Source organism: Diceros bicornis, chromosome 20 (genome assembly GCF_020826845.1).
Source record: "Diceros bicornis minor isolate mBicDic1 chromosome 20, mDicBic1.mat.cur, whole genome shotgun sequence".
NCBI lineage: Eukaryota > Metazoa > Chordata > Mammalia > Perissodactyla > Rhinocerotidae > Diceros > Diceros bicornis.
The window spans coordinates 48,723,082-48,747,375 of record NC_080759.1 but is presented as its reverse complement, the minus strand read 5'-3'; the positions used below and the strand labels follow the sequence as shown (position 1 = coordinate 48,747,375).

At 39.9% G+C, this 24,294-nt stretch overlaps 1 protein-coding gene across 1 annotated transcript in view; it reads right to left on the bottom strand.

The window, feature by feature from the left end:
- Nucleotides 1–24,294, bottom strand: part of MARCHF11 (membrane associated ring-CH-type finger 11) — a 101,484-nt gene that overhangs the window by 19,662 nt on the left and 57,528 nt on the right. Inside the window, exon 3 of the mRNA XM_058563497.1 lies at nucleotides 3,004–3,196. Within this exon, the coding sequence (XP_058419480.1) occupies nucleotides 3,004–3,196 (193 nt within the window). The remainder of the gene's footprint in view (nucleotides 1–3,003; nucleotides 3,197–24,294) is intronic.

The window sequence follows — 24,294 nt, the reverse complement described above, 5'->3', positions numbered from 1 at the left end:
CCTTCTCATTTAGATATAAACAAGTTTGAAAAGCTTGGACAAACAAGAATGTGGGAATGTTTCCAACTACTTTAAAGTCCCCTGAATGGGAAGCTAATCTTATATCCCCCACAGGTGACAAGGGGGCTATCTTCCCACTTGCCAAGCATCTATTCGTCTGTCAGCCTGCTTGGCTATCACTTCCCCATGACATCTGCCTGAAACTGTCTCCTCCCTGCATACAACAGCCCAGCGCTACTCTCTCCCTACTTTGCGAACTACGATCTCCTGTGCATACTTCATAACTGTGCACATCCCACTGTGTTCTAGTTACCTACATGCACGTCTGTCCTCCCTGTGCAGCTCGGAGCTCCTTGGGGGCAGGAAAGCGACTGACTCATTTGTATTCCCAGCACCTAACACTGTGCCTGACACATAGAAAGTTCTCAAGAAATATGTATTGAACTGTGCTGAGCAAATAGGACTCAAAGTTGTAAGCCTGCTTTTCACCCTAACTCTGATTCTAAGTCTTGCAGTCAGGGGTATTAGAGGTATAATAAATGTAATCTACTTTGTTACTGTCTACATTTAATTAACAGACAGTTGAATTAATCTGAAGTGTTAGCAGGAGCTATTCCCAGCTCTGATCCAGTTGACTTTTGGTAGCCTAGGCGCATTTGCTTTCTTGTCTATAGCAGTTTCCCAATTTCTTAGGAAAAAACAAGGGGATTTCCTCTGGTCCCAAACAGACTCATTAATGAGATTGCCAAGTGAAATAAACAAAGTTGTTCAATCTGAGTTAATATTTTTCAAAATATACAAATAAATCATTGGATGATGAGATTTAGATTTGATGAGCCAAAAGACAATGAAAAGTATTGTCAATATTTAAAACAGATAAAAATTCAGTCTCCAAGAATCTCCAGGAAAATGTCAATTGTATTTTGTTCCTAGCAAACTTGACTTTATAAAATGGGCAAATACCCAAATTTCAACAAGTAAGCCCAAATACGTCATATATTCCTATATTGCCAAAAGATCAGTAGCTCATATGCATGTATTTTAAAACCAGAATTCTAACAATCTTGATTAAAAGACTGGCATTGGCACCAAAATTTAAGATATAATAACAGCATTAAATGCAAGCTGTGAAATTCAGGATAACGATTTCCTAGCCAGGAAATACACGTCTCTTTTTAGTGCTATAATGATATCAAAAAAGTCAGCTGGACTTTTTCTCCCTCCAGGATGGATTGGGAGCCTAATGGTTCTTTTTTGTTTTTCATCTCCCCTTTTAAGATCAATGGAATACCACACTTTATAACATTTATTTTGAAAGACAGAATAAACACGATCTCCGAATTTGTTGAGGGATTTGTGGAGTAATTTTGTCATTCTCTATTTAGCCAATACCCACGAGATTATATATAAACTTGGAATTTCCAAATGCTTACATGTGCATTATCACGTTTAATGCAAACTGTTCATATAAATGATTAGCTCAATTATTCAGGCGACATCTGCTCAGTTTACATACTATTCAAGACATTTCTCTCCATTCTTTTTTCCTTTCTGGCCTGAAATTTGATCATTTTCTTTCCTATTAGTCTTGTACTAGCGACAAAGGAGGAAAGAAGAAAAGGAGGGAAAATTCAGGCTGATCATATTTTAAAAATTTATAGAGTTCTTTTAGAAAACATGTGGCTAAGAATATTAAAACTGCTAGTTAAATTAAGGCTCTAGTGGGTAGCGGCATTAATTTAAGTGATTTAAACTATTTCAAAGTTTGTGACTTATTCAAATATCCTTAATCTACAACTTCCAATTAATAACATAATTGTTTTACAATCATTACTTCTTTTATTTAGGCCTGTGTGCTAGGGAGTATTATTCCCATTTTTATAGGTGAGAAAACAGGAATACGGAGAGATGAAGTTGATCTGTCCAGGCAGAGGCCAAGATCAGAAACCAAGTCATTTGATGCCAAGTTGGGCATCCATATCCTGAAATCAGTGGCTCCCAAGCTTTAGCGAGAATCAGAACCTCGGCGGGCTCGTGAAACACAAATGGCTGGGGGCCCCACCAATGAAGTTTCTGATTTGGCCGGTCTGAGGTGGGGCCTCAGAATGTGCATTTCTCAAAAGGGTGGTGCTGCCAGTGGTCTGAGGACCACGGTTTGAGAACCGCTGCTTTAAACCACAGCTGCCTCCCTTAGCTCTTTTTACATCCCACTAAACCGTTAACCACACTAGAGCAGGGAAAGTCTCCTAACTCCGTGTTGCCTCTCTCCAGCCCTACCCGCCACTGCCAACTGGCCATCTCATGGTGCCTACAGCACCTCACACACACCGAATAAATGGTGCATGAATCGACTTCCTTTTTCTCGTGGTTATTAGGGAAACAATGGATCAGTGAAGTGAAATGCATTAAGTAATCTTTTTTATAGGGTCTCTTTAAGCTAAAATGTTTGATCCTTTTTCTCTTCTAAGCCACTGAAGTTATTAAGCGAAACAGAGAGGCAAAGGACAGCAAGGAAAACTGTCCCCAAGCCCCTACCCTTCCCAGGAGCTCTTTATGCCCTCAGGGAATCTGAGTCACCCTGCCATGACTTAAGACCTCCAGGTGAGGGTCCCTTCCCCAAATGCACAGTATTGCCATTGGCATTAGTCAGTGCTTTCCCAGCTTTGTGAAGAGGGACTAATTTGCTCTTATTCCTTAGAAATAAATGACTGTCCTTATATCACCGGCCCCAAATAATTTCTTCAACTCCTCCTTCTTTTTCGTTGCAAAATATGTCACTTTAAATGAGCATTATCCCGTTAATTTTTTCAGACTATTTGGGAATATCGATACTACGCTCTTTGAGAAAAGTGGACAGACTGTGATGCCCCAGATAGTTAATTAACTGGAGAACCAAGATCACGCAAACCATGGCATACTCTATTAGATGCGACTGGCGAAAATATAACCGCTGTAAGAAATGGATTACTGACATTTTGTTAATGTTGAACGTCACGGTCTTACCTATGCACACTAGATCCATAAAACCATACATTCCATAGCAGATTTGAAAAAGGATGTCCTTCCTCTGCCACACTGCATAGGGGCTGAAGGCAGACCAGAGGAGCCAGGTCACACTTGCTATTAAGAACAGGGATCCTAGGATTACAGCAATCATCTGAACTTTCTCAACCAGTGTAATAGAAATGCTTTGCCACTAAAAGAAAAACAGAGGCATGTAAGAAAAAGGTGCTCTGTATAATTGAAAAAAAAAAACAAAACATTTTCAGCCCCATGTTTCTCTTCAAAATGTTAAACCCTTTTCAATCTGATCAGCCCCCAAATGAATTTTTCCATTTCATTCAGGCTATAAAAAATAGACAAGCAGATAAAGATTAATGAATGGCCTTAACTTCATTATTTTCAGTAATTCACCATTCTGCAAGTTTAATCTAGTTTTATTCCAGATAACAGTCCTGAGAGTGAATGGCTGAGGAATATTTAGCACCTGGGAATCACATTATTATCTTTCACACATGCATGAAATTAAATACACTCTGATGATACACGGTGAGGACTCCTCTATGTGGAAATTTATTTTGCTCTTAACACATTTGGCTATTGCAAAAAGGGGAATTGTTTCCTGTTTTTGTGGAAAAATGTAAAAAAGAAATAAGTGACATAAGAACATCAGTGGACAAGTCGTTTAACCTAACACGCTAGAATAATTATAAGGGAACTATAAAATGGTACATTATCTGTTATTGGTACATGTCATATACTCAGACATTATTGACTTTTAATTATCAGTGGGTAATCCACAGAGCCATTTTTGTCAAGATTTGGAATTTGTACACAAATGGAGTATCTTTGAACCTCACAAACTGTGTAAGCATATACTATTTAAGGGGGAGAGTAGTTTGGTGTCCTAATTATCAATATTTGAGAGGATTTACAGTACAAATGATCGAAAATCTTTCAAGGGTGTTATCAACTTGAGAGAATTAATTAGTCATGTTCTCACTTTTGCATAATTGAGACAAACAAAACTAGAATTGCTATTATGGTTTGCCAGCAAACAATGAAACTCAAAACAACCTGCACAGTCTCATTCTGTATGAAGGAGCTCTTGCTGCTGCAACCTACGGCTTGCCAGCAGACTTCCTAAACAGTTTAAATAACCTTTAAAAACAAATGAGCTTGAACAATCAGCATCCATTGGGTGACTCTGATATTTCCTTAAACTCTTACTTACACTAAGCCTGAACACGTGCATTCCCAGAGGGCGAATCTATTACAACCCATAACTTCCCTCTCTCCCTCATTGTCTGTTGTTCTTGTTTAGTTTTGATGCTCATTAAAATTTGCATTAAATAGAACAATATGGTAAGCAACATAAAAAACTACTACCAAGTGATATCCATCCTAGATGGGTGCTATCATGTCTATATGCATTATGTTACCCTTTATTAATTTATTACTCACATCAGATAGATGAAAACGAAGCATACTTTTAAATCCATGAGGCCAAGGTGTCCAGCTTGTGTGTGTGTGTGTTTGATTTTCACATGGTGGGCCACATGTTTCAAAATACATACGCCTGAATCACAGGAGTCTTGCGTAATCAAAGGTTAGGGCGGAGGATTCACCAAGAATGATGTTAACTGGTATCTATTTTCCTTTTGTCAGTAATCCTTTACATTCCAGATTCATTATATAATTTTAGTGGAGTTAAATTTGTACACCTCACTATTGTATAACTAATTACATTTATCTTCGATTAGGCCTACTAGTTAATTGATCCAAGACAGCCTGAATGCCAATTCAGTAACAATATGGTGGCCACAGGCACAAGGTGGTAGGCCCTTCTAAACACTTGGATTTGGGTGAACTGGTGGGGATAGTTTTACATGGCTGTGGTGTCTCCTAGACACAGGAAATTGTGGTGGTTCTCTTCTCAGAGTCAACATGACTTCAAGGGCTGGGAGGCCATGCTCAGATGGCAGGCTTCTAACACATGAGGCTTAGCTGTTCCTTGGCAGGGAAAGTAAGTGAGTGAAGAGATAGACTTACTAGGAACAGGAAACACTGACGCTTCACACTTGTTTGGTGACACCAAATTTAAAATGTTTTAAAATTCAAATACCTTGCAGTTTGAAATTTAATGTGTTTAAAATTATGTCAGGAAGCTAGGAAAAAAAGAACTCTTGATTACAGTACACTGGGAAGCTTAATTATTTACAATTATCATAGACATTATTTTTCCTTGTGGATATGAGAAGTAATTTGAGATTTCTGAAGCTTATTTTTAAAGAAGGATAAAGTATTCAAACTTTATAATGAAATTTTTGGTTTTATGTCACTCTGCTAATAATGCAAATGTGTCTAAAAGTGCATAGATGTTCTTCATATTCTGATGAACCTTAAAATTAGCACCATTTCACTGAATAGCTAATGAGGACAAACCATTGTTGAAACCAAAATTATTAAACCAATTTTGAACACAGAGATTTTTCCTTTTGACCACTGACACCATCTTGGTAATTTCTTTGCCCATTATACACTGCTCTTTCTTATTTTTATCATTATGTGCAAAAAGTAGGATTGCTCACATTCTTTCCCTAGGAAAAATAATGCTGCTTCCCGTAGCCAGGAAACACCCACCTAGCGTCCTTGCCCTGGAAGGCGTACATTATCTAACGGGCTCAGCCTCAAGGAGTTGTGTTAATGGACCATTAGCTTAGACAATAAAAATAGAAGATGAGTCTCTCCGGGCTTCTCTCTCTACCCCAATGGTATCCAAGGCCTGGATTTCAGTTTGTAAGATATTTCTAAATCTGGAACAAAATTTGTCAACTGCTGAACACACTTTTTTCCTCTAAAACTTGATATGTATGTATACATATTTTTTTTCATTTACATTTCTTCCCAAGCTTGGAAAGGGAAGTAATATAACAATAACCAGATTCACTCTAAATAATTGCTATTTTTTATTTCTTTCCATAATATTTGAGTATGTGTGACTCTTTTATATTCCTAAAAAGATGCTCACTTCCACACAAACTACTGGATGTATTGTTTCTAGTAAAAGTGGGACCAACTGGCTCCTCTTTTGGAAGTTCATCCTCATTCAGTGCACTAGAAGTAGTAATTTAAAATCATAGCCTATATTTATATAGGGCCAATGGTGCCAGGCACTTTTCTAAGAGGTTATATGTATTAACTCATTTAATTCCCACAACTCTATGAGAGAGGTATTATTATTATCCCCATTTTACAGATAAGTAAACTGAGGCAGAGAGAGGTTAAACAATTTGCCCAAGGTTACACACCCAGTAAGGACTATAGCTGAGATATAAACCCAGCAGTCTGGCTCCTAAGTTCATGCTCTTAACCCTTATACTATACGGTATAATAATTCTACTGAGCTCTGATAACAATTAATTGCATATACTCAGTCTCTGCAATGCCACAGCAAGTATCCTGATAAAAGCTTCGAATCTGTCTTCTCTGGTCTACTGAAATAGGTTTCCAGCTGGACTTCTAGTCATGAGTCATGCCCTGATCCTCTATGTAACTCCCAAGTCTACACAGGTCCTAATGAAAGGAGAAGTGCCCCCACGAAGTAGGGCTCAATGTTGGCTCAACACATATTGCCAATGCCTGGCACATAATTGTTGCAGGAAGGATGAAAGAAAGGGATGGAGGAATATTACAAGGAAGAGAAGGAAGGGGGAGGGAAGGAAGGAAGGAGGAGAGGAAAGAAGGGAGGAAGGGAAGAAGGAAGGAAGGGAGAGAGGGAGGAAGAGAGGAACGAAGAAAGGAAGGGAGTAAGAAAGAGAGAGAGAGAAAGAGAGAAAGGAGGGGGAAGGAGGGAGAGAGGTGTATGCTCCTCAGTTCCGTTTCACCTTACTTCTTTGTATTGTCCCAAATGCCTTGTACTTTTTACTTTGGTCCCTCTCTGCCTTTGAGCACATTCCTTCCTCAGCATGCAACGCCCTTCTCCCTTTTTCTCACATGATGAAATCTCTCCTCATCCATAACTGGCTCTAATGCCAACTCTTCTAAAAAGCTGTCCCCTCATGCCCCTCCTCTTTAAGCAGAATCCCTCTTTCTGGATCCCGCAATCCACTGTTTATAATCCTGTTTAGTGTGGATTTCCACCTCACTTGGATCCCAGATCATTGTTTATCATGACACCTGTTGTCCACAGACCACAGATGTCATGAAGGCAGAAGCTGAGTCTCACCCTCCCTCGTATTCCCCAAACAGCTGAACACACCCAGTAAATGCTTGAATACATGGTCTCCTGACTTCAGTTTCCATCATCTACCCGACTGCCAGATTCACATCCTCACCATCCATTCTATCACTGCCTACAGGATAAAGTTCCAGCTCTGGCCAAACCACCAACACGCAGAAGTGAGAATTGAAACTCAGATCTGTTTCCAAAACCTGAGTTCTTTCTAAATTGCCCTTCCTCTGCCTACTATCTGCCTGCTCTCGCTCCTACTATCTGCCTGCTCTCGCTCCTTCTCTCTGCCCACCTAAACTGACACATCCTAACAACCAAACACAAAGACAAAATGGGCATAATTATACCTTTCTAAAGGAGGTTGTAGGGACGGAGAAGAGTCAACATAGGCAAAAAGCAGTGAGCACAGCAGACTGCCAACTAAATCTGACCTACAGCTTTCTAAATGGCATTCTCAAATACTTCTTGAGTCTGCAAGCTACAGTTTGTTAAATGAATATTAACATGAAGAAGATAATCTCAAGGAGTTATATCTCTTTAATTTTAATGAAATTTGGAAGGAATTAAACTCACATAGGAAATTATTTAATATTCTCTTTATAAACAGCTGTTCAGAGATGCACCAAGTAAGGTCCACCAGTCCTAAAAAGACACAAACAACGTACCCAAACAATGGCCCCAAATTGGGTGTCATCATGTCTGAGTGTCCATGTAAGTGTGGCACTCTTCATAGGAAATTAAGTACCCCAATAATTACCACACACTGCCCTGAAACCATGACAAAAATTGTTGCCGTTATCAATGAAATCTGATGAATTAACACAGGTTTATAATTGCCTTCAGAGAAGAAAGGATGGAAGAAAAAGTCAGGTATTTTCTTTAAAGAAATGATAGGAGCCCAAGCCAAAGTAAGACTGAGGCTTTCCGGCTTGTATAAATAAATAAAGCCACTAAGATAAGAACTGGAGAAAGGTACACACTCCATCACACCTCCATGAAGCTAGTTAGAAAGACGTACCTGTCATTCTGTTGTCTGAAAGAGTTAATGCAGCTTCTCAATTTAGAACCCAATTTCCTCCCTGAAAATAACACGTGCTTGGAGGGAATGAGACTGAATTCAGAGAAAGTAGATTCATTTAGTGTGCACTCAATCATTCAGTCTAAATACTGTTTCATCTTGGTTTTTACAAGGCAAACCAGATACAAATCATGAGCTAACAGATTTGTAGTACAATGATTTATAGCATGCAGGATGACAGGTGGGATTACTTACCAGTGTCACAGGAGAGAACACCTGCTCTTAAGAAGTGTCCTCTTCAGAAAAATGAATTTAGCTAAAACCTATTTTCAATCATCTTTAGATGGTGTTTAAATTAAACCACTAAAGTTGGGATTGGAAATGCTGGCAGAAAACGTCTCGATGTGTAATCAATTTGACATGTAGATGCAACATTCAGTTAATTGTATGCCCATTCTTTGAAGAGTTGTATTTATAGGCTGCATGTCAAAAGTGATTTCATGATTTGGTGCGGGTCTTCTCTGCTAGAAAAGCATCTTCATAAACTTATCAGGGCAGAGATAAAAGTCAGACAAAAGGAATTTGCTTTGCCTAAGAAAGACAAAATCTAAGCAACCTAGAGAAAATAATTAGGAAAAGCATGGAACTGCTTCTTGAAAAAGTAATGGAAATTAACAAAACTCTAGCAAGACTAACAAAGAAATGAAAGAAGGGATAGAAAATGACTGATCCTACAGATGAAAAGAGCAATAAAGGAATAGTATAAACAACCTTATGCCAATTAATTCAATTGCATATATAAAATAGACATATTCTTTGAAAAACATGTTATCAAAACTGACTCAAGGAGAAATAGAATATATGATTAACCCTATATGAAATAATTGAATTTTTAATCAAAAACCTTCCATAAACAAATGAATGAACACCTCTAGGACCAGAGAATTGGTTTAAGTGGAGAATTTTATCAAACATTTAGAAAAAATATCAACATTATACATACTCTTTCAGAAAATAGAGGACAGACTATTTCCCAACTTATTTTATGAGGTCAGAAAAACCTTGATATCAAAATCTGACAAAAACATTGCAAGAAAATTCTAGACCAACATTCCTTATGAGCATAGATGAAAAAAAATTCTCTACAAAATATTAGCAAATCAAATCCAGCAATATATAAAAAGAAGAATGCAGCATGATTGAGTGGGGGTTATCCCAGAAATGCAAGGTTGACATAATATTCAAATATCAATCAATGTAATTGACCATATTAATAAACTAAAAAAGAGGGCCAGCCCGGTGGCTTAGAGGTTAAGGGCGCGCGCTCCGCTACTGGCGGCCCGGGTTCGGATCCTGGGCGTGCACCAATGCACCGCTTCTCCGGTCCTGCTGAGGTGGCGTCCCACATACAGCAACTAGAAGGATGTACAACTATGACATACAGCTATCTACTGGGGCTTTGGGGAAGAAAAAAAGAAAAGGAGGAGGATTGGCAATAGATGTTAGCTCAGAGCCGGTCTTCCTCAGCAAAAAGAGGAGGATTAGCAGGGATGTTAGCTCAGGGCTGATCTTCCTCACAATAAATAAATAAATAAATAAATAAATAAACAAACTAAAAAAGAAAAAGAAAAAGATCCTCACCATAGATCTGGTAAAATTATATGACAAATACCCATTCATGATGAAAACTAGAAACAGAAAAAAAAACTTAACCTGACAAGGGCAACTACAAAACACTTAAAGACAGGATTATACTTAATGGAGGAAAAAAAGTAAATAAATAAAAAATGCTTTCCCCCCTAAGATCAGGAACTAGGCAAAAATATCCACCCTTATTACTTTTATTCAATAGTGAACTGGATGTCCTAGTCAAGGGAATATGGAAAGAAAAAAAAAGAAGAATGATATAAAGATTGTAACAAAGAAGCATAAAATTGTCTCTACTTGTAGATGACATGATTATCTACATAGAAAATCCTAGGGAATCGACAAGAAAACCTAATAGAATTAGAAAGTTAATTTAGCAAGCCTCAAAATACAAGGTCAATAAACAAAGATCAATTGTATTTAAATACCAGCAGCAAAAAGTTGGAAAATAAAATTACAAAAACAATACGAGATAAAAAACACCATAAATCATAAATTACTTAGGACTAAAATTTTTAAAAGATAATCTACAAATCATTGCCAAAAGAAATTAAAGAAGACCTAAATAAATGGCAGTTATGGATTAGAAGACTCTCTATTGTTCAGATAATCATTCTCTCTAAATTTAGCTTTTAAAGTTAAAATTGAAGAAAAATTGTCACAGGAAAACAAAAGTTTCTTGATATTGTTTACATTTTCTAAAAAGAGGCCAATCATTCAGAATGATAATCAATCAGTTGATGTTATTCATCTAATTTTAACTCACAGTGATTAAAAAAAAAAATCTCCAAATCATTAGTTGCAATTTCCACAAGAATTCAGCACAGAAAACCCTCTGAACACACTTTCTTGTAGGGAACAATCTTTACTACCATTCTTTTGGCTGGCGGTAACACATATCATCCAAGGAACAGTGTCTTGGCCACAGATCATCACTTTGTTTAATTGAAATTCCTGGAACTAGATCATGTGACTAACAGAAAAGCAGAGAGGTGAATGGGCAGGTCCCCATGTGTACTAGGGAATGCTGTGAGGGTTTCATGTTATTGTACAGAACTCAGAACATCAATAAAATTTTTTCTTCCAGAAACCTGGAAATCCCAAGAAGTTTGACAAGCCATGTTCCAGGACTACGGAGATGTGCTCAGTATGGTTTGCAGCTCAGGGAGAAGAAACCAAGCACCTCAAGGTGAGGGTCACCTTCGGGGCTCCTGGGATGAGTGTCCAGGACTGTGTGCCTGGGTCCTAGGAGTACGAAGTAGGAGAGAAATTTTCTTCCCTCAGAAAGGAAGCTTCTGGGAGGGGATGACCACTTAGAAGACCTCACTCTGGTGGGAAGATTCTTCCCAGCTTTTCTCATGACAATTGGGCTCAACTGAGCTGGAGACATGAACAGGCAAGGGTGCTTTGACTTCAGGGCCAGGAGAATAAAGGCCTGTATGAATTGAGACAAAGGTGAAACTGGCTCAAAGCCACACACGGAGCAGCAAAGGGACCACGGATCCAGGGCTAGGCCAGAGTGACCAGAGAGTCTGCAAAGTTTGAAAATTCAATTCTGAGGGGGGAGGAAATTAATGCAAAGTGAAGGTTTGGTTACTGAGTGAGAAGCAAAACTAGCAGAGCCCAGAGACATGGAATGGGGAGGGATGCTAAACAGGAGAGGTATCTGTGAACGGCCAGGGACCAGGACACTAATTACAAGAGTGAGATGGCCTTCCAAAGAAACGTTTGTCCAGAAAAACCCTTCTAACAGAAGCTGTCCTTTATCCAGATGCCAAGTCTTTGGAAACAGGAGACTGAAGACTATCCTATCTGGCTATCTTCAGGACACAGGACAATGGAAGATCAAAGGAGTAAAAAGTGTGAAAAGCTTTCTTATAAAGGACAAGTATCCTTAATTGGCAGGTTTCATCTCACTGAGAAAAATCTCTCAAATGACTGAGTATTAACAGGGGCAACAACTTTTTGAACGAATAAGCATTAATTTAGCAACTACAGAGCACAGAGTCCACATAAAGAATACCAAAGAGCATGGATCTCACTTGAGAAAAAGCGTATTGATTCCTCCATTTTTTTCTCCTAATTCCAAAACTATCCATGTTTCATTTCTCAATGTTATTTCTTGTTCAATTGTTTTGATTGTTATAGATTTTCATACTTGTCAAAAGTTTGTTAGTCCGGATTTAACAGTCCAAGAGTTAAAATAAAAATACACTGCAACTCTTCAGTGTTCAAGAGCTTATACTGCCTTTTCTCTCTGTGTTAATCCTGTTTTTTAACAAAAGCAGGTGCGATCCATTATTTCAAATCAGGGAAATTGCTCCAAGTGCCAAATGTCTAATACAGTTAGTCTCAGTAACTAGACTTTGCCCCATATGAATTAAAAGTGTGTGTCTGCATATAATGCATTTTTGGTTCACTACTCCTCTCAATATTTGGTATTAATTATGTTTAAACACAGCCTCCCTAGGGTATCTATATCTAAGTAATTAGTAGGTGGTCATAACTGTATTTACTTGATCTCTCCACAAGGGGTTGAAAGCTATCTTTGCTAAAGGAGCTTATTAAAACTCTCAATGGGCTGTTGCTGTTTTCAACCTTGCTTTTGGAGCAGAATTTTCATAGAAAGCAACTACCTTCCCATTTGAAATACTTGAGTTCATGTAGACCAAACACTGCATACTCTCCTGGTGGTCAGAACAGTGCCCTTGGTAATTAGGGACCATAGCATGAGGCAGATCAACTCTTCCACGGAATTTATGCAGTCTTTGCAAAGTGGCTTTCTCTTGGCTATGGGGAGGCAGAACAATGTGCTAGCACAAAGAGAGCTGTGAACTGGCTCTACTACCAAGCGAACTGTTCTCATAAGGACCTCAATGTTCTTCTCTATAAAGTGACATTTGACATGGTTATCTCAGAATAATTGGGTACTGATACCTCTATGCCTGTTCTCCTTCCTTAATTGAGTTCTAGGGACTGAATCAGTGGCTATAAAACCATGAAGTGGCAGAGTCAGTAACAGGGAGGACACAGTCCCTCACACTGAGCATTGAGGCACAGTGTCTACTACACGGAACTGGCCTTTGCTTCATTCTTGGTTAAGGAGGTCTCACAGTAGAATGCCAGCCATGTAAAGATGCACACGAAATTCCACCCCCTTTAAATTTTTGACATGTATAAATGTATTCATTCAACATATACTTATTGGACGCCTGGTAGGTGCCATAGAAATCACTAGACTAAGGAAAAATCTTATTCTCATCGGATCACCACCCAAGCAGAAAAAGAAACACAAAAGGCTTCCAGGACAAGGTGACATGTGCATTGAGTTTGAATGAACAGGAAGGAAGAGTTGGCTTAGTGGGGAGAGAGTCTACCGAAGACTTGGGGAGAGATGGGAAGGACAGACAGGAAGAACCACGTGCAAAGGAGCTGGTATGTTTAGGAAATAGTGAGATTTTATTGTCACTGGAGAGTAGAAGTCATGCTGGCAAGTGGGGGGAGCCAGCTCATGAGGGGTTTCCAGGATTGGCTATGGAGTTGAAACTTTATTTGATAAGGCAATGGCTATTAGATAATCCCAAGAAAGAACCAGATCTGAATGTAACAGGATGCCTCAGAGAGGTTTACCTGCCTAGTCCTATTCTCCCTTCCAGTGTTCTCCAAAGATGGACACAATACATCCCATCCGACATGCTCTTTTGCCACGTGACCTGGCCAATCCCCATCAAAAAGGAGCATCAATTTCTCCACTCTCTTGAGTAAGGGATGGTTTGACCAATAGGAGATGGCAGAAGTGACCCTATATCAATTCCAAGCACAGACTTAACTGTCCTGGCAGTTTTTTCTTCCTCCCTCTCGAAAGCCATGCCATCTAAGAAGTGTGACTGCCTCGAGACCACCATGCCGTGAGAATCTCAAGCCATAAGGAGAAGCCGTGGGAGATGAGACACCATGTGGAGAGGGAGATCAAAGAGCACTGAGGCACTAGGCATGTGAATGAAGAAGATATCTTGGAAGTGGATCCTCCAGCCCCAGAGACCCCAGCAGACTCCACAGTCGTCACAGACAAATCATCCCGCTGAACTCTTTCCAAGCACAAAATAATAATGGTTGTTTTAAACCACTAAGTAGCGGGATGGTTTTTTCAGCAGGCAAGAGGAACTCCCCCATTTGCAGATCATTCTTTGCATCATGGTAACTGTAGGAGCAAGAGGCTGAGAGTCAGAAAACCATGCTCTTGGTGTATCACCAACTGTCACCACTCAGTTGGGTTCCCCAACTTCTCAACCGTTCTCATTTTTAAAATGAAGATTTCAATTAACTCACCTTTAAGGCCCCTTTCTGCTCTGCAATTCCTTTGAATACTCACTTCTTTTTATTATGTAACCTTCCCTTTCCTTCTCACCTTTCCTCTTACCCCCTCCATCTCCTTCTCTCCGTATCCAAGAATTCCATAACAAAATGTCCTTAAAAGCACAAGGGATATTTTGGGCGTGATGGAAATGTTTTAAAAATGGAATGTGGTGATGGTTGCACTAGTCTATAAATTTACTAAAAATCATTGAATTGTACACAAAAATGGATGAATTTTATGGTATGTAAATTATGCCTCAATAAAACTATTTTTTAAAGCCCTCAAAAAAAAATCCTTAAAATAGCAAAATGAATGAAATCTTTTCAGCAATTACCTGCTCAGTTTGTGTGTTATCCTCTATCATAAAATACTTCAAATGTACTTAATTTTTTAAATTAAATATAATTCCTAGCGCAACCCAACAGAGAGGGAACTCCTAAGAAGGCCATTTTCGTTAACTCTGCTCAGGCTTTCTCTTCCTAGAAAGGTGCACACCGGATATAGAATTTGGACTCTGGGCGCAGACTGGAATCCAGGGTCTGACATATCCACCTCTTTGCTATATGACTTTGGACAAGAAGGGCCTTATTCTTCTCATATTTAAAATGAGATAACAGTAATGTGCTGAGGATTAAATGAGAATACACATACACACACACACTCTCATACACACACACACACACACACACACACATAGCCGGAGCTCATTTGTAATTTATGACTATTATTCCAAAGGCAAAAGAGCACTAATTGAGAACGTCTCTGAGAGAGGGAAATCCCTGAGCCCTCCACCTCTAGATGCTTCTAGATGCAGCCTGATGGAAGACTGATCACCAGTGTGTCTGGGCTCGGCTGCCCCGCCCAGCTCCCAGTTATACCTCAAACGGCGTCCCATTTCCTGACTGCCTGCTATGGTAAGCATATCACTTCACTTGACTGCAAAGAAATCCTTTCCACTGACATAAGAAATTGTAAATCTCTTAAGAAAGATTTGGCAAGTCATGAATCCCTGTAAGTGGGGGGAAGGGGTGGGAGGGACAGCTATGATATCTTCTTATATTTTTTCTTTACTTGGAGCAATATTTAAACAAAGCAAACAAGCAAATGCCTTCCCTCTAGTTTCTGGAATTCCTTACTGTCCTGTAGTTTTCCTATCAATAAGGGTTTTATAGGAATAATAAAGAACAGGTTTTTCCTCACTAAAGAGATCTTCCCTTTACTTAAACTTTAGGTCATTTGTTCACATTTTAATTGAGAACCCACCATTTGCCAGGCCAGGGAGAAGTGCAGGATGGGACACTGCCATGAGATACACCCACCCTTGCTCTGAACACCTGACTGTCCAGTGAGGAAGACAAACTCACGGCCAGTCACTGCAGGGGACTACCCAGCAATTGCACCTGTGCACACAGCACTATCAAAGTGCAGAATTGAGATACGCTTCATAATCGGGAGCCAAAGAAAGCATAAGGGAGGAGGTAACAAGTGCTCTGGGGTTTTGAAGTATCAGTAGAAGTTCATTAGGCAGAAAAGAATGTGCCAGACAGAAGACCAAACACCTCTCACTCTTTGGCTGTAGGTTTTGCTTTAATTTCACTTTATCTTTCACTCACCTTTCCTAACAGTTTTGAGTTCTCCTTCCACACCTCGCTTTGCAAGTCAACAGCAGTCAGATAGTGACTTGCTTAGCCCATTAATGTGAATAATCCAGTAAATATCCAGTTTCCACCTTCCAATAGCCCATAATCTACTTGAGTGATTAGACCAGTGTCTGGGAAACAGAGGGAGAGCAACCAACACAGCATGTAATTAGGCTGTAAGCTGTGCAGAAGAGATGATGAGTATCATAATGGGAGTTTGGTGGGTAGACATCAACGTAAGCTAAAGCAATCCAGAATGGCTTCCTGAAGGAGACAGGCCTGCTTGTGAATGGCAGGGAGAATTTGGAGATGTAAAAGTCTGAGATAAGACCTTCCAGGCAGGAGCAACCTAAGCAAGGCTCCAAGGAGGTGGAATGAGCAAGGAACATTTCTGTGGTGCCCAGTTTAAAATTAGGCTGAGTCTGCAGGACCCCAGAGAGACCATCTGAGAAGTAAAAAGTGTGGTCAAAGATCTGATAGATTTGGCTACATAACATCCAACAATATGATTAATTTTCTCTCTATAAGTCCCATTGTATATATTTATCTGTTTACACATCTGCTTCCTGGACCGACCTCACTGTGAGCTCCTTGCAGGCAGGGACTGTACCTTACTGAAGTCTGAGTCTTTGTTCCGTGGCACGGTGTCATGGTGCATCAGCAGAACTCAAGAAACATTGCATCATTGAATGAGGTTTGGTTTGGTTTTGTCTCTTTAGGTGAGTGACTTGTTTTGACAGCATGAAAGGATCCCAAAAGTCACTTTAATTTTCTAATTCTAGCCCGGTGGTTCTCAACCAAGAGTGATTTTGCCCCACCTACTCCCCAGGAACATTTGACAATATCTGGAGACATTTTTGCTTGTTATTACTGGAGATAGTCCTGCTGGCATCTAGGGGGTAGAGTCTAGGGATGCTGCTAAACATCTTACAATGTACAAGTCAGTCCCCACGATAAAAAATTATCTGGCCCAAAATGTTGATAGTGCCAAGGTCAAGAAACCCTATTCTAATCTATCACACTTAAGACTAAAATAGACGCTGTGTTTGGATTGTGGGTGTTTTAGTTGTATTCTCTTCTGAACTTTAAAGTACGCTTATCTTTGAAAAGAAATGAGAGGGAAAGAGCCCGATTCAAGATAACTGCACTGGGGCCGGCGCTATGGCTTAGCGGTTAAGGGCGCGCGCTCCACTGCTGGCGGCCCAGGTTCGGATCCCGGGCGCGCACCGAAGCACCGCTTCTCCGGCCATGCTGAGGCCGCGTCCCACGTACAGCAACTAGAAGGATGTGCAGCTATGACATACAACTATCTACTGGGGCTTTGGGGGAAAAAAAATTAATAAATACAATTATTAAAAAAAAAACGATAATTGCACTTAGTTTCCTGGGAAACTTAACAGCAATGATGTCCAAGGTCTGTCACGGGTCATCTCATCAGCCAGCAAACTGCATTACCTGGTGACTGAGTCCAGAAAATGCATGAGAAACGGTGCAGAGAGGACAAGGTCAGATGGTAACTAATGTGCAGATATGTTCAAGATGCCTAGTTAAAAACAAGTTCAAATTCTTTGTGATTCTGCATGCAGTAAGCTGCACATATATATTAGCACAGCATGCTAATTTCTGAAATGATAGATGAGTTAACGAAGCATTGATGAAGGAGGGAAAGGCATGTTGCTTAAGGAAAGATTTCTTTATAACATGGGATAGATAGACAGACAGACAGACAGACAGTGGGGGGGAAGGTGGGAGGGAGAGAGGAAGGAAGGATAGGTGGATGATAGGTAAATAAATGGATGGATGGATGGACAGACAGCCTGAGCTACCCTCATCCAAGGCCACAGCCAGGGTCACTATAACATCCATCATGCTGTATGGCCATCCTGCATTGTGTTTCCATACACTGTAATCACCCAGATTAGTAGATACAGTTGGCCTTTCTTGTTTTTGATTAGGAATTGGAAGAAAGCTATCCAAAAAAGGTTAGGATGATGCTAATATTTTGGTACCAATCTGGAGCAGGCCACCTTTAGGCCTTGGATAGGGGCAATCGCCCTACAGATTATCGTACTGTAGATGGGGCAGCTCTTCAGACAGGAGAGAAAAGCAAAAGCAGTCTGGTTCTAAGAGAAATGGTGGGCACAGGTGAAAGATGTGTCCACTGAGGACCAAATTCAGCCTATTCCAGATCTGAATACACACAATCTAGAACTTGTCCTCATATTGGAAGGAGGCAGAAAGCTCCCTGAGGCCCTTCATTTTAAGAAAGAGAAAAGAGACGTCCAAGAAGAGGAGTGGCTTGGCAAGACCACCGAGCTGGCTGGTGGGACATCAGCATGACCCCTGGAATCCATCCAGTGTTCCTGTCACTCTGCCATGATGCCTCTGAACTTACCCTGACACCACTCCCTTTCTCAACTTGGGTCATCTTCTCCTTCCTATAGGCTCATGCACTGTTCACTCTTAATTCTGTCTTGCCAACCAAGGGAGCCAGCCCATTACTTATGACAGAGGCAGAAACCACCAGCTCCATGACCTACCCCAAATGTCAGAGGTGGCTGGGGTAGGGCCTGTGACCCTCGACCACGGCTGGGGCCTGGCTGCCTGTGAGGTGTTTTACAAAGCTGCACCTGTACTTCTTATGAAATTTCTGTCTGTTCCAAAATCATGAACATTACAGAAAGAATGAATATGAAATTATCCACATGACAGCTGAACTAGCTTTTAAGCAACTTTACTTATGAACAAGATTTATTGGATGGAAGATGTGAAAGCAAATTTTCCAGAGTTTTTCCTCCCCTGAGAGAGGTTTAGAGTGAAAAAAATAAACTAAGGGGTTTGGAGAAAAGAGGAGGGCTGGAGGGAAGTGCTATTGATTTTTTTGGAAATCAGATTATCATATTATTGCTTTTTAGGAGGTTATGTCCCTATTAAAAGATAATTTATTCTTCTACAAACTTCTTTGACAAAAGTTTTGTCATCAGAAGTAGGAATGCATGACTGGGGCTAAGTATGCTTTGCAAATAGTAAAATAAGGCAAGTTATACCCCCAAATAATTAATAAATTATTAAATAGCTACAACAATATTAAATGTGCCCCCCACTAAAAGAAATAAAGCCCATATCTGGGCATTTTAGGGCCAAGAGATGGGAGAGGGAGGGCAGGTATAGGGTTGCAGTGGTCCTTGGAAGGAACGTCCTGCCTTAACGTCTGCCAGGGAAGAGGAAGGGGACCTGCTGGTGGCAGAACTGTTCCCAGGGCAGAACCAGCTTCAGGTTGAGAAAAGAAACGAACGTAGAGGGTCAGATCTGTTCACTTCCAGAAGCCCCTGCCGGCCTGGGGCAGGGGAAGGAGGGAGAAGAGAGGGCTTCAAAGCAAGAGATTCAGAGGAGAGCGCAGCATGGAGGCCGGCTGTGGTGGCCCACAGTGATCTTTCGAAGCTGCTCTCACTGACATTACAAGCCCAGGGGGGTGGGAGAGTGGACAGCACAAAACGAAGACTGTTGTGAGCATCACGGGAGATAATTTTCATATAATGTTGAGCATCCTTGGAACATAAGTGCTCCATGAATGGCACCTAGCTATTAACTGTTAAGAGGACAGAGGTCCCAGAAATGCACCAGCTGAGCTCTGAGAGAAAGCAAGCCCAGGGATGTATTATCAAGTGGGCAAATACAGCAACGGCCACTTTTTTTTTTTTCCACACCATTAGTGTAATGTACGGGTAAAGCCCCAATTGGGGAACATATTTTTTTCCTGGTTCTCTAGAAACGCTGGGCAAATTATATTCATATATTTTTTATTAATTTAGAAAATTGTATAATATATGCAATTTTAAAGGCCTCCTTTAAAAGACAAAAATAATAACGCAAAGAATTTTTGGTTAGGACACTAACTGAGACCAAGATCCACACTTCAGTTTCAGTATTTGTAAGACTGTTTTGCACAAATGAATCATTAAATCGTGTCACTGGACTCAAAGGAGACCAGATATACTGAAGAAGAAAGTCCAGTCCATTCACTTTGCATTTTTCCACTGCTGATACATGGGCTATTAGTTGTGGGTGAACAGCAGCATCTTTGTATATGAAGAGCACAATCCTAATACAATATAATATAATATAACGATATAATATAATATAAAATGGATATTTATTTGAACTAGAGAATATTAGTGGTAAAAAAAGAAAAAAAGCATGTAGAAACAATTTAGTCCAAACTCCCATTTGATAGAAGCTGAGGGCAAAGGTAAGATGATTTACCCAAGGTCACACAGCTAGTTAACGGCCAACATCATAAAAGTTACAGGTCTTTGCATTACAATTAGTGATAGCACACTCAGAAAATGGAGTGGATTTATACTTCTAGTCTCCAGCCTATGTAGTAATAGTTACCACATTCCTTGAGGTCTGACAAGATGATTCATTTAATACCAAAAGCTAACAAATAAAAAGAATGACACAAGCAGAAAGCATGATTTGTACGGTGTCTATGAGAGGAAATTGCTCACACATGGCCAACACCACTAGTAAACTAAAAGTCTAGACAATGTGTGATATATTTAAAAGAAAATTGGCTCTAGTTGACATATTATTTTTCCTTAAAATTATTAGTAGCCTAACATGATTTACAGAAAGCTCCTTATACATTGGATTGGTGATATTCAAGGTATCATGATTTTTTCTTCTGGTGGTGGGGAGTGGAGGAGATTTCCATTCCAAAGGAGGTAATCTTTACCTAACGTATAGTTTACATCTTCAATACAACAACCATAATTAATGTTGACTAGTGATCAAATGACAAGTATGACTAAAATTTGGAAGAATATTCCTGAGCATACTGAAGAAACTCAATATGTAATTATTGCCTAACTAGTAAAAAGGTACAACGTTAGAAAGATAGTTTTTTTTCTTTCTTTTTTTTAATTTTTTTTTGTGAGGAAGATCAGCCCTGAGCTAACGTCCATGCCAATCCTCCTCTTCTTGCTGAGGAAGACCAGCCCTGGGCCAACATCTGTGCCCATCTTCCTCCACTCTATATGGGACACCACCACAGCATGGTCTGACAAGCGGTGCATCAGTGAGCACCCAGGATCCGAACCCAGGCTGCCAGCAGCGGAGTGTGTGCACTTAACCACTACGCCATGGGGCCGGCCTCAAAAGATAGTTTTCTTATCTTTATTTTAACTGGAGAAGCTATCTTCTCCAGTTAAATAAAATATACATGTATTTGAACGAGGATAAAGAAGGGCATAACTGAGGAATGACACTTACTAGAATCTCAACACCACACTGTCTTTGAGAAATTGTTAACAATACAATCCACCCTCCTAATGCCAATATTTTATATCAACGGAGTATTTTTATTTTCAGAGGAAGGCTATTATCTCACTTTTTCACAGAGCTGGTTTATAATGCCAGAATTAAAAGTAACAGAAACCTTGGTTTTAAGATGAAAACTGAGATTCCACAACCAAGAAAAAAAGTACAGAAAGAGTCTAAAATCCAGAAAAGATTTTTTATGTTTCATTTTTGCAGTGATTATGTCTGGGGGTCAACTGCCAACATGCCCTTTTTTTCTTACTTCTAGATTGTTTGTCTCCCTGAAAGCACATTACTGTTGGTGGAGTGGTAAGCTCCCCTTTCTGTCCAGAATCTCCACACTGCCCAGCCAGCAGTTGTGGAGGAATGACCGGCATGTGTACAAGCGTTGACATTCCTGGAAGTCTTTCTTTTATAATCAAGAAGAAATGGCTGCCTTAATTATTATCATGAAAATGAAATACAATGTAGTTTCTCATATTTTCCCTTCAATTAAATTTACTTGGATTATTTGGATTGTTGTTTTAAGAATAAAAAACCTGTGTTGTGGAATCAATGGTTTCATTTATCTAAGCTTTTCTAGTCGATGGTATTTATCGACAGCATTTAACTGCACTGCACACCACGGCTCACCCTGGTGCAATTATTTCATCCTTTTGCAGTGAATAAATTCCTGTCATCAGTGAGGTTCATGAGTCTTGACTCTGCAGTAACACTTTTAATAGAGGCTGCGGTGGGACTTTGAAAGGACATTTTGCAATAGAATAACTTACAATGAAATATTTAGTCAAGCTACTTATTAAGATAAAATTTGTGAGACTAATTTAAACTATTACTGCATAATGAGTGCCCTCTTGTTCTTTAATTCATCGACTTCTGTCATAACACTTGCGTTCGACATGCACTCAGACCCTCTTCCTGTGCTGCTCTGAATTGCGTATTTTGTGCTGCTGGCTCTCTCCCTGGCTGAGGAGCGCTATGAAGTGCAGCACCATGTTACAGCCTCGCCAGTTTATGAGAAAAGAAGGCGCTCATTAGTGATTCTTAATCAAGAGCCCTGGAACCGAGAAGAGAGGATGGAAGCAAGGAGAGTATTTTTTCTTAAAGCAGCATTTTCAGAAAGCTTGTGTGTTACCAGTCTTCTAGTATTTTTAATGCATTAGGTAAAAGAGAAGGAATAAAAAGATTTATACAAAAATTTTTTATCAGTCCAATTGAAACTTGGGGCTTGTTTACTTTTTAAAATTCTTATTTTTTCTGAGAAAGTTTCAACGAAAGCAGTTTTGTGGAGATTAGTTTTGCAGGAGCCTTGGTGGGAACTAACTACTCTTGCAAGCACAGGATGAGACGTATTTTGTGAGGCTGAGAATCATTAGGAGGGAGAAGACAAGAGTTTAGTGGCATGATTCTAGCCTGCGGAACTTGCATGTACTTATTAATGAGCGTCAGAAGAGACACCACAGGCAACAAAGAAAACCATCCTCTCGATGTTTAAGTATATCAAGTCAATGAACAGTATGTATTTTTGAAGTTAGTGTTCTCAAATGAAGCATTTCAGGCATGTGAGGTTTTCTGTCTGTCTATCTGCAACCACAAAGTTGAATCTACCTCTAAGATATCAAACTGACCACACTCTGGTGCCCAGGGCCTGGGATTCTCTTTCACCAGGAAATAGCTGTACCCACTACACCACCTTCATGACACACTCCGGCAAACAGGGAGCTGGGATTGCCTGCTTCTCCACACACAGGATTTCATCAAACAACCCTTGAGTATCTGAAAGGGCTTAGCTCAGTGTAACCCTCACTCCCAAATTGCAGAGACCTGTTATTACAGATGATTTAGAAAATAGCTTCTGCTGCCACATGAACTTCCAAAAGAGAGCAATGCTGAGCTACTGATTGTACCTTGTCTACTCTGACAGAGTAAAAGGATCCTATAATGACTCTAGAAAAATTAATTTGAGGCTACAAGAATAATAAGTAAAAGCTGCTATTTCACCATGCACAGTGACATCACATTTTGGAATATCTGGAAAGAATTCAAAGGTATAACCTCATGAAATGATGAACAGTTGCACAAAAACATCTAAACTTAAGGACAAATGTTTAAGAAACTGGATATGGGTAGAATTCCCAAAGAGCACCTTCATCATAGAAGTTGCTTTCTCAGACACCGTCCCAACACCTCCTGTGGGGTCAGACACTGGGAGGTGCTACGACATTTTTCAGGCACAGGGGCAACAGCCCAAGGAGAAAAGTTGACGTTGCCCAGCCAGGACATTTGAGGAGGACAGAGATAATGGGAGAGAACTAAACTCTACCATAAACGTCATTCTGGCAATTAGAACCTCAGAGTGATTATTTAAAACATAAGTCAGAAATGTGCCTTCTGAGAAGGAGAAATGTGCAAACACCACAGTAGTGACTGCAGTAGGGATTGTACCAGGAGTAATGAGAGCAAGAGAAAGGGTGAGTTTTGCAGCTGTTCTGTCTGAAGAGATCCACCTAACTGAACACACAGAGGAGGGGCAGTCGCTAAGCACCAGAATTGCTCTAGGAAATTTTCTCAAATTGATTTTCTTCAATACAGAGATAAATAAAATATGACTGAATCCGCTGTGCTATCATACAGCTCATTTGGGATGCTGTGAATTATTTATTTCTGACTACGTACCCATTCGGCATGTTTTAAAGCCATCTGATAAAATGGTGCAAACTTTTCCTAAGTTGATTCATTGGGGTAGACACGCTTCAGGACTAGCTTCTTTCTTTGCACTCCTGAACTAACTTTCATTTATACATCCAGAAAAAACAACATATATGTAGGAACTGCTCTATACGAAGCAACAGAGCACAGCCACAACCACATGTGGACTTGCACCCTCTGGAAGGCCACGGCCCCAGAAATGGATGATTGCTTTATTTAAATTCAACTGTCTTCCAAAATAAACTAGGAAATAAAATTCACTTGTTGATCCTATAACTTAGTGCTCACTATGTGCCTGAGGCTGGACACACGCTGGTGAAAAGACAGGCAGGTTTCTGCTCACGTGGTGCTTAGAGACCAGGAGAAG